Raw genomic sequence first — 10,557 nt, forward strand, 5'->3', positions numbered from 1 at the left:
GGTAATGAGTGGAGGACAGAGGAGCCTCATACAGAAGAAGTTTCAGGTCTGTGAGAGCCAGAAATCTTGCTTGTTTGTAGGTGACCAAATACTTATTTTCCACCAGAATTTTCAAATAAATTCTTTAAAAATCAGACAATGTGATTTTCTGGATTTTTTTTTCTCATTTTGTCTCTCATAGTTGAGGTATACCTATGATGAAAATTACAGGCCTCTCTCATCTTTTTAAGTGGGAGAACTTGCACAATTGGTGGCTGACTAAATACTTTTTTGCCCCACTGTATTCTTCTGCTGAATATGCATGTTTAATAAGAAGAACAGTGCACATATGTTGAAAATTGAATGTGCTGTTTTGTTTTATTTAGAATTAAATGCACTGTAGAGTGTCATGATGGCACAGATGTTAGTGCTGGGACTTGGGTTCAGTCCATAACTGGATCATTGTCTGTGTGGAGTTTGCACATTCTCAGTTGTCCACTTTTTTCTGGGCACTCTCACATTGCTTAGATAAACATTTTAAATTTGTAAGTTGATATCTGCTTTCTGACAGGTGGTTGTAGAAATTGTGTGTGTCCGTTAGGGTTAGTGTTAATCAGTCAGTTTTGCATTTTCCAAGGCTAGTACTTTTTAAGATAATTCAGTAAGGCCCCTGCTTTCTTTTTTTTGCCTTTCTGTTTAGGTGGGGTTTCTGAATCAAGCTAACTAAAGCATACTTATTTTAAGAAATAGAATAACACAATTTCCAAATATACACAACTATTATTGAAATAAGTTAAAACACAGGATCTGTGTGACAGACAATAGAAAGACAAACAACTAGCAAGGAAGAGGTTGGCTGCTTTATATTCGTTTACAGGTTTTCTAGATTTTGTTTTTGTTATACAAGCTTTGGAATTTTAGCATGACCTCACATCATCCCACCCTTGCTCTAATGCACAGCCTCTTATTGAGAGAGGGCTAAACCATTATGTTCATATTCAGTGCTTTTTGTCTCTAAATGAATTATAAGTTTGTAAAACTAGAATTTTGCCTGACACAGTAAGAAACATAAGAAAGAAGGAGTTTGGTTGGTGGCATTACCAGCTACTTTGAGTTCTAATGTATCTTAGCTCAGGTAAACCCTTTTACAGCTAAGTGGAGTTATGTTGTTGCCCTAGATTTGAGTGGAAAACTGTGCTTGCCTTGGGGTGCAGTTTTTGTGCCACGTGGTCCCTTGTCCATTGTGTGGTGTTTTCTTTCTCAACACACTGTTAGGCTCTTTGCTGTTTCCCATAAAACCTTGTAGGGTAAAATGTGACATTTTCTAGCACAAAGGTTTAGCCATTAACATTCCCTTCTTAAAGACTGCTTCTTAGCCTTTATAGACTGGGTTCACTTACTGACACAGAGCATGGCTTGAAACAATGGATCGTAAAGCTAGTTCACGGCTTCCAGTTCCAAGGATCGATGAAGAGTAGCTTTCAGGCCCAAAGAAATTTTGCAAGCTTTTTGTTCCCTAGAGAGCGGGTGGCTTCCTGCTCCAAAGAGACAGAAGAGATGCGTGCACTTAGTTTTAAAAGAAAAAGTCGCCTCTGGTGATTGGATTCCAGTTGTACATCCGGTGTCTGCATATTGATGTGTTATTTCCTCCAGTGAGGTCAGTGTTTGATTACAAGTCTAAAATGAATGTGCTTAGGGGAGTACCTGCTTGCTTGTCAGCTCATCTTTGATTTACACCTTTGTTACCGGAGCAGTAATTTAGCCATTCAGCTTATGGAGGGGGGGTGCTGCTGACTTTCTGCATTCTTGTCACACTTGTAACTGGCCTTGCATCCCACAGAAAGCCTAGTAAAAATGAAACCGTGGCCAGTTTGTCTTAAATTGGTGCTCTGGCCCATTTTTGGTTCCTGCCTTTTGTCTGATACTTTAAATATGAAGTGGAATAAGCCAGTGCAGAAAATGCACAAGAGCGCTGCAGATGAACATGCTGAAGAATGTGTGTGTATTAGGGAGGTACAAATAAAAATAACAGATTCAGGTTCTGCACAAGGCTAGTTTTACTGTTCAATGTATTTAAAACAAATAAAGTTTATTTTTGATTTTAAAAAAAAAAACATTTAGAGGTCACTCCACTGGGCATGTTTTATGCCATTTGAGCTGAAGAGCAAACAACCGATATACACTTGTAGGTCTACAACATTAGTACTCTGATGAAGTTTCCAAGGTCTTGTGGTGGTTTGTGATCAGTTGAGCAATAAACTGTTCGAGTTCACCTCCATTATACCTTTCAGTAAGACTTACTTCTCTATCGGCTGTAACGTTCACTACCCCTACTTACTACTAAAATGTTCTTGAAGCTCCTGCTTAATACTGGAATGTTCTAGAAACTTCCACTTACTCCTAGAATGTTCTGGGAATTCCACCTTAGTACTGGAATGTTCTCTGCTTAATTTTTTTTATTGTTTACTAATCACTTAGTCAGTTAAGAATGCCTATGCAAAAGTATGTATTTAGTAACAATACAAATAAACTGTTTAGAATGGAGCGACCCTCCAGTTTGGTTTGTGGGCCACCCTAATATATATTTATATACACAGTGTATGCTGTTTATCACACTCTCACGGATGTTAATTGACAAGCTGTGCCAGTACAGCACCACATTAACAAATACTTGTTCTAAACTGACAGTAAAGTATGACCTTTTTTTTTTCTTCTCATGTTTCACTACAGTATCTTTGTGGTAACGTCCACATCCCACATAGGGAAGTTGGTGCCTGTAAATGTAACAAAGGCTTGATGTTTAACGAAATGCCCTTAGCAGGGTTGACATGTTGTTCAGGACTCAGCACCTCAGTTCCTCTCTGAAGTTTTTCATACCCCATGCTTTCTGCACGAGTCACCCCATGGACCATCTCTACGATGAGTTAGTCTTCAGTATCTCAGATGCTTGCTCCCGCGGCTGGTGGCACAAGATCCTCACTGTTGCACTCTTTGTCCCCGTATTGTTTCTGCAGGCTCATGCCCAGAGAATCAGCAAGTCGAAGGTCCAGCAGCACAGGCAGACGGGAACGACTTAGCCTCACCAATGTCACCTCGTGCTAGCAAGAGCCGCATGTCTATGAAACTGCGCCGCTCCTCTGGCTCCGCTAACAAATCCTGATGATCACAGTGCCGCAGCGTAAACTTGAGAAGAGGCTCAGTCTACCTTACCCTTGCGAAAGGAATCATCGTGGTGCAGAACATTGCTCTTTGTTTCCATTTCCTCCGTGCGACGGTCAACACATGGATTTTTCACTGTGCCTGCCTCCTAGAGTCAAAGCCACTCCGTCAGAGACTTTACAAAAGCACTGGAATTTCGTCAATGTTTTGATTATTTTCATGTTTGACTCTCATTTGACTCCCATCATTTTTTTTTTTTGGCCTTTTGGCTGTTATGTTCATTATCTATGTGAGAACAAATGCTCTTATGAGTATTAGTATGTTGGCATTGAACTGTTACAGTTGTTAATTTTTTTAATTTATTTATTTTTTATTATTTAGGAGTACCATTCATACAGATTTTTACCATTGTAAATTAAAAAAGTTTTATACAAAAGTCTTCAGGAAAAAAAAAAAATTGTTTTTGCATGAAACAGGAGTTGAAGATGATTGAGGATGTGCTTGAGCAGCCCAATTCGCGTGTTACTGAGCTCTTTGAATTTCCAATGTAAAGCCAAAGACACTGGCGTGCTGTGTTCATTTTACACACTCGGAAGTGCTTCTGCTCTCTCTAGCTTATTATTTCTTTTTTGATCCCTGCATACAAAGAAAGGTGGTCTTTGTATACAGCGTGAAGTCTGAATCTTTTGACAGCTCTTAACCTGGCCCGTGTCTGCCTGTTACGCAAAGAGAATGTGACAAAGGTGGACTCTGTCCTTTTGACAGAAGGAAAGCCGCATGCACTTCTGTTTGTCTCTTGGTAAATAGCAACATAACTGATTCCTTCCCAGTTCAGACTAATTGATTATAAAAGACAATTCTTTATCTTCTTTTATTTCGACCTCCTATTCTCAAAAGCCAGACGCTGTATTGTGAACCTTTTACTTCATTCATGACTGAGTTGTTGCAGCTCAGGTTTGTTTTTACCTGCACATCAATGCCTGCCTTCCTTCCTATGCTGATGGAGAAGGTTGAGAGGAGGCGAGCTGCCCCACTGGTTTGAAGTTCCTCTCGCTGCTGTCCCACCCCACCCCGCCTGACCAATTCTGTAGCCTTGCACCATCCACAAGCTGCCTTATATCTTTGCGCCTGAGCTCAACTCGGTGGTACTGTGCACAGCTCTGTCCTCTGCCTGGCTCACAAACCGTTCAGTCAGCAAAGCCATTGACTTGGAGGCTGCCGAGTGTGAATACACAAAGCTGGAAGCGTTGACTGTGGCTTAGGCGAAGAAGCACTGCAAAATTAGAGTGACCAGGCTGAAGTTTTTATTGCGCTACATTTTTAACACTTGAATGTTGATGCGTTCTCTTGGTTTTATACATGCACACCTGTATATTTTTTTAATAATCTATTGGTTCCGTTTATTTTTTTTTTTAATTCAATGATTTCAAATAAGCCTATTCTGATAGCTCTGCAGTCCCATCAGATCTAGATACTCTTGTCTTTATTTTATGGGCCGATGACAGGTAATTAGGCCTTTCCGTTGATTTGAACGTCCCAACATTTCTGCAGTATTTGTCAAAACTGCGCAGTCCGAGTTTGCTCCACTTCTTGCCAACACTGCTGACATCACTTTGCCCAGTCGTGGCGATTATTTGGTAATTGATGCATTGTGCCCATTTTTCACTTCCCTCCAACATGGAATAATTATAGTTGTGAATATTAATACCACAAAATTATCCATGCAAAATGATCACAACACTTGTGTTCAGTTCTTGGGATTTACTCGTATTCCAAATGAAAATGTCGGCACACATTTGTAGTGAACTTAGGAGTACTGTATATGTTATTAACCAAATGCCGCATGATGACAGTACTAACTGCATGTGTAAATACAAGTGTAAGAGGAAAGCTCAAATCTATATATACATGAGTTCCTATATATATATTATATATATATATATAATTTATTGTCATACATGTAGTATCTATAAATTTGTAATGGTTCTACAAGAAGAAAAATGGATGTGCAATTTATTATAAAAAATTATTCTTTTCTGTCTGTGTTTAAAAAAAAAAAATAATAATAAAAATGTAAATTGTGGCTCTGTAATTTTTCCTTCACTCTGGATACTGGGATCAAACAGGCTGATGCAGTGAACTTACATAAAATCCAGTCCCCCTAATTTTGCGACAAGTTTCGCATCTTCCACCAGATATCGATGCTGAAGCCAAATGTTGCGCAGAATGTTTCATTGACACCTCACACGCAGGAAGACAAGGCTGAAAATAAAGTGAGAAATGAGGACAAAGCTTTTCTTTTTTGGGGGGCACAAATGTGTTAAGCAGGATTCTGTAAGGCAAATTAGACAAAATATCAGTTCTTGCATTACAGGTTGTAGTTGAATAAATAAATGTCTTATCAGAGGAGCCAGTCGATCCCTTCTAAATCGGATCCTCTTTCGTTTCCTATGCGTCAAGTAGTTATTAAATGTCTTCATAATTGAATGAGAGTTCAAGAGGTCATGGCTGCTCGGGGGACAGCAGTGCTACTGCATCATAATGTGCCTATGTAGAGGATTGATGTCTTGGTTAAACCTTGCGAGCTTTCGCTTCACTTCCCATCTCCATTTCCTCCCATCTCACTTGGACGATTCCTAATGCGGTGTTTAGTCGGAGACAAAGTGGCCAATTAGCAACTATCGGGTAAGTGTCTCCGTTTTCATTACACCATTTCCGTTAGCACCTTTTAATAGTCGCGCCCGTCGTGTGTAATAATGTCACCAGTGTACTCTTAAAAAGCATTTTTATTGCAGTTAGGAAAATAATTTCAGAATCTCATTATACACATGAGAAAATACACCTACAATTGTAACTGATTATAAGAAACCACGGAATTTGATGGATGAAAATGAGCCATACAGTTTACATCAAATATCAAGTACAGTCGAGCTCTTTGGTTACTGACAGTGGGGAAGTAAAGTGAAGAGGCGGATGGGCACATCCTGTGTTCTCATATGGGGGGGTGTGGCGACTTGCCCAGGTGCCCACTTGGCCCTGGTCACTTCATGCCATATAATGCTGCTTCACTTCACTTTACTGAATGGGGGTTTTGATGAGGTTTCATATGAAAGTCACATACACAAAATTGTTTTTGCTTTTGATACAAAACAATAAACCTCGGTAATGCCCGTAATAAAATATGTTTATATAACTTTTTTAAAAAATATATGCATATATAAACACTACAACAGTACTTAACAATCACATTTAATTTCCATAGGAACTACCATAAATATTTCTCAAACATCAGTACTTTGGGTAGTAGACTTAATCGAACGCTCCGACTGCCTTCCAGGCGCAGCCCTGCGTCACCCCGACATCGCCGAGCGACCCTCGGCCGTTCAGACGGGTGTACGCCTCGGCTGGTCTAACCATAAATGTCTCAAGACAGCTTACTGACAGTCAGCACCCTGGACCAACGGGCACCTGCAGTAAAAGCACCTGTCTGCTTTCGGTCGGGTGGCACTTGTTGATATGTCGCGTCAAGGCGGGCGAGCTGAAGAAGGTGGAGGGGCAGTGCTTGCAGGAGTACATCTGCTGCTGTCCTGGTACGGGGTCCTGTCGACCTAACGAGGTACCACAGATGCCCTCTCGTACAGCGTGCCACAGCCGGTGCTTGTCCCTGATCTCGGCGGACGGGAAGTGCAGCCCGCAAAGATGGCACGGGTAAGTGATCTGGCCGCTTTCGATGTGACAGTAGGAGGAGGAGGACGTCGAAGAGGACGACGATCGCACCACTTCGTGCGCGGCCAGGTGTTTTCTGAGGTAGGCCTGCCTACGAAACTTCTTTTGACAATGGTGACATTCAAACAGCTCGTCTTGCAAGCCGGGCGTTGGCGAATGTGGCAGGGCCACCTCGTCTGTTGCGTCTGTACAAGTCAGCATCTTGTCGCTACCTGTTGCGCTGGACTTGCTTCCGAACAATAAGGAGCCCCCTGGTGGGTGAAAACGAGGGTCCAGGAACAAGGCGCTCTCCTGAAAGGCGAGCTTGGCTTCGTGCTTGAGGAGCGCCTCGGCGCCCTGGCAGAGGGAGCTGTCCGTAGACGCGTGGTGCTGATCTCGAGCGAGGAGCTTGCCGGCGTTCTCTTTGCCTTTGACCAGCGGCTTGAGCGTTTCCAGCTCAAGGGCGACCTCCTGTTTTTTGGAACTGTGTTTGTCTTCGCTGTTAGGCGGGCGAGGTTTGTGCCACCTGCGATGAGACGCGAGGTTGGCGGGGCAGCTGAAAACTTTCTCGCACTCGGGGCAGCGGTACTCGACCCTGACAATCCGAGAGCACTTGTGCTGCGCTAAGGAGAACGGGTCCGGGTACTCCTCTTTACAAAGCTGGCATATGAACTCACCTAAGGGGTTCCTGCTGCCCGAGCTGGCGCTTGGTTTCAGTCCCGGGCACTCTTTCTTTATCTTTAGCCCAAGCACGGGGGAGGTAGTCACCTCGTCTTCGAAGTTCAGTTTCCTCATGACTTTGGTTTTTTTAACCAGCCCTTTGTTTTTTCGTTCTGTACATTCCCCATAGGGCCGCTTCATGGCATGGTGGAACGTGGAATACAAGTGAGCCGGGGTGTCCATTTTGATGTCGGAGCCCGAGAAGGTCAGAGGGTGCATTAAGAGTCTCTCGATGGGGGTCACTGAGGTCGGAGTAGGAAACGATTCTGCAGAAGCCGGGGAGCTAAGGCATCTTTCAAAGAGTGCCTTTTTCATTTCCGTCCCGACCAGTTTGATCGGACTGGTGTATGAGATGCCGGTGAACACGGACGAGTCTTGTTGTGGCGAGTCGTGCCTTGCGTTGGGTACACCAGCCAGGAAAGGGCAATCATCGGAGGTAGCCGCCCTCGGGGACTGATCGGCGTGATCCGCTCCAGCCTCTTCGTTTTCCTCGGGCGTCTCGAGCGCATGGCGGGATAGCCGCACTTCTTCTGTGTGCGCAACAGTCTGCATTTCTGCCATGTCAGGCAGGTATTCCCGGTTTAGGGGGTCCTTCTCGTCGTCACGGACCCTGTAGGATGCGGCGGACGCTCGCTTGCTCCTTTTTACTAGAAATCCTCGCGGCATCTTGTCATTAAGGAACCCAGCCCGTCCTTGAAGGTGTATGCTCCCCCGTCAGCTGTTTTCGCTGCTGCTTGGGACTGACAGACAATCAGAGCTTCTTCCCTCCGCCTCGCACTTTCTCCGAGCTTGCTCTGTTTTTTATCTTCATTGCCTCCTTTTGTTTTTGTGCAGTCACGATTAAGTGACATTTCTCTGTCCAATCCGAACCCAGAACGCTGCCAGGCTAGTCAAATCAAGAATGGGTGTGGTGAAGCAGGAGGAGCCATTCGTCTTGACACTTCGTGTCACTCAAGCAAATGTCCCTGCGTGCGGCGACGCGATGCTAATTGAGGAGCTCGTGTCAAGCATTGCCGTTTATGCAGCCCCATGCCTTTGACTAGATGAGAACGCTGCAAGACGGAATTCGGGATTTTTGCATTTAGATGTCTGAGAAGGTAGAAACTCTACCTGCACTCAAAGAAAAGTCAAACCTAACGTCAAATCTGGCAAAAAAATCTGCTCTTGTCAGATCCAGCTTAACTCGTGCTGTGGTGAGCACCGGGGACAGGCACTCTGAAGTGCCGGGTCTCATTCCTAAATCTGCTTACGTGAATTCACTGTCGGGAACCACAGCCTATCCTGGCAGCAGTGGGTGCAAGGCAGGAAATAGGCTTGGAGATGATGCCAGTCCATCGTAGCACCCACTCTCACACACCTCGTCTCTCAGTCAGAGTGGAGTAAAAAAAGGGGGGAAATAGGCAGACACGCTCTACACAGAGAAGTGCCAGCTGCGAGGTGCATGAAGTGGCCTTGCTAACATCTGGCAGGCCAACTCTTAACAATTACACTGAAAAAAGTATAACCTCCGTTCAACTTAAAATAATTAAGGTAATGATTCACACTTAATCATTAATAGGCGGAGTGGTGGCTCTGAGGCCAGGGATCTGCATTGACAATCGGATGGTTGCCGGTTCGAATCCCGTAAATGCCAATAGAGACTCTGCTCTGTTGGGCCCTTGAGCAAAGCCCTTAACCTGCAATTGATGAGCGCTTTGAGTAGTGAGAAAAGCGCTATATAAATGCAAAGAATTATTATTGTTAATATTTTGAATCTGAACCAGTATAATTCTTTTTATCTTCTTGAACCCACAATTTTTAAGTTGAATCGAATCATTTAGAGTGATTGGGTGTAATTCACTTGTTTTATACAGGAGTAAATCTATTTTTAAGTTGTTACAATTTAAAATGGTTTATTGGTCGTAACCTGTTTTTATGCTATTAGAAATATTATGAACATAACACATCCCAATGCTGTACTTTTAACATTTATTTTAAAATCTAGTGCAAATACACAAGCATTTTGCAGTGTAAATCTTAAATATGCAACAAAAAAAATATTAAACGTTTCTACAGCTTTTTTGAAAATATGTTTTATTACGAGTTCTTATACATAAAATTAATAGTTGAGAAACAGGATTACTTATAAATGTTATAAATGTCTTCTGCTGAAAATGACCAGACCTGTATAGCCACGTCCACTCCACTCGAGACAAAGTGTTCTTCTTTTTTGAAAGTTGGAAAGCCAGCACGCTGGAAAGTTCAACCAAAAGAAAATACAAACGGCCCCTCGCACACAGCACACGAACAACCGAAAATATTAGGTTAACTGAAATAGGATTTTTATGTTCATTCCCTCCACCATAACTTACTTTGGTACAATGATTGAGATCCATCCATCCATCCATCCATTTTCCAACCCGCTGAATCCGAACACAGGGTCACGGGGGTCTGCTGGAGCCAATCCCAGCCAACACAGGGCACAAGGCAGGAACCAATCCCGGGCAGGGTGCCAACCCACCGCAGGACACACACAAACACACCCACACACCAAGCACACACTAGGGCCAATTTAGAATCGCCAATCCACTTAACCGGCATCTGTAACCAAATATTTCAAGCTACAACACTAAATGACTAATCTTAGGTTGCTTGAAAGAGAAAATTTACGTTGAATGAACAACATGAATGTTATACTTTTTTCAGTGAAAGGTCCAGCGAGAGTTAACTTCGATTAATCGGCTTCACTGTTAAAAATAAAGGTGCTAGCCTGCTTCTTCAGTGCGATGCCATGGGGGAACCATTTTGGGTTCTTAAAAGACCCATCCGCGTGGAGGATTCATATAGACAGACATCCATAACGCGTTCCATACAGGAAATAGCCCTGCGGTGATGATAGATAGATAGATAGACAGATAGATAGATACTTTATTAATCCACAAGGGGAAATTCATATACTTCAGCAGCAGTATACTGATAAAAACAATATTAATTAAAGAGCAATAAAAGCGCAGT

At 43.0% G+C, this 10,557-nt stretch overlaps 2 protein-coding genes across 2 annotated transcripts in view; one reads left to right on the top strand and one right to left on the bottom strand.

Annotated features, from left to right (window-relative positions):
* ralgapa1 (Ral GTPase activating protein catalytic subunit alpha 1) overlaps positions 1-4,988 on the top strand; it is a 243,709-nt gene extending 238,721 nt beyond the window's left edge. The window contains 1 exon segment of the mRNA XM_028821562.2: positions 2,994-4,988. Within this exon segment, the coding sequence (XP_028677395.2) occupies positions 2,994-3,081 (88 nt within the window). The 3' untranslated portion in view covers positions 3,082-4,988.
* A 1,562-nt stretch (positions 4,989-6,550) lies between these two features.
* Positions 6,551-8,885, bottom strand: LOC114667086 (insulinoma-associated protein 1). Its single transcript, XM_051920164.1, has one exon. It carries the CDS (start codon positions 8,227-8,229, stop codon positions 6,583-6,585), a length of 1,647 nt encoding a protein of 548 aa, XP_051776124.1. The 5' UTR covers positions 8,230-8,885; the 3' UTR covers positions 6,551-6,582.
* Positions 8,886-10,557: the final 1,672 nt, after the last annotated feature.

The sequence above is a fragment of the Erpetoichthys calabaricus genome, chromosome 16, assembly GCF_900747795.2.
Source record: "Erpetoichthys calabaricus chromosome 16, fErpCal1.3, whole genome shotgun sequence".
Lineage (NCBI taxonomy): Eukaryota > Metazoa > Chordata > Cladistia > Polypteriformes > Polypteridae > Erpetoichthys > Erpetoichthys calabaricus.

Excerpts from the sequence above, each read along its gene's own strand:
- LOC114667086 (XM_051920164.1), bottom strand. The coding sequence starts at position 8,229 with ATGCCGCGAGGATTTCTAGTAAAAAGGAGCAAGCGAGCGTCCGCCGCA.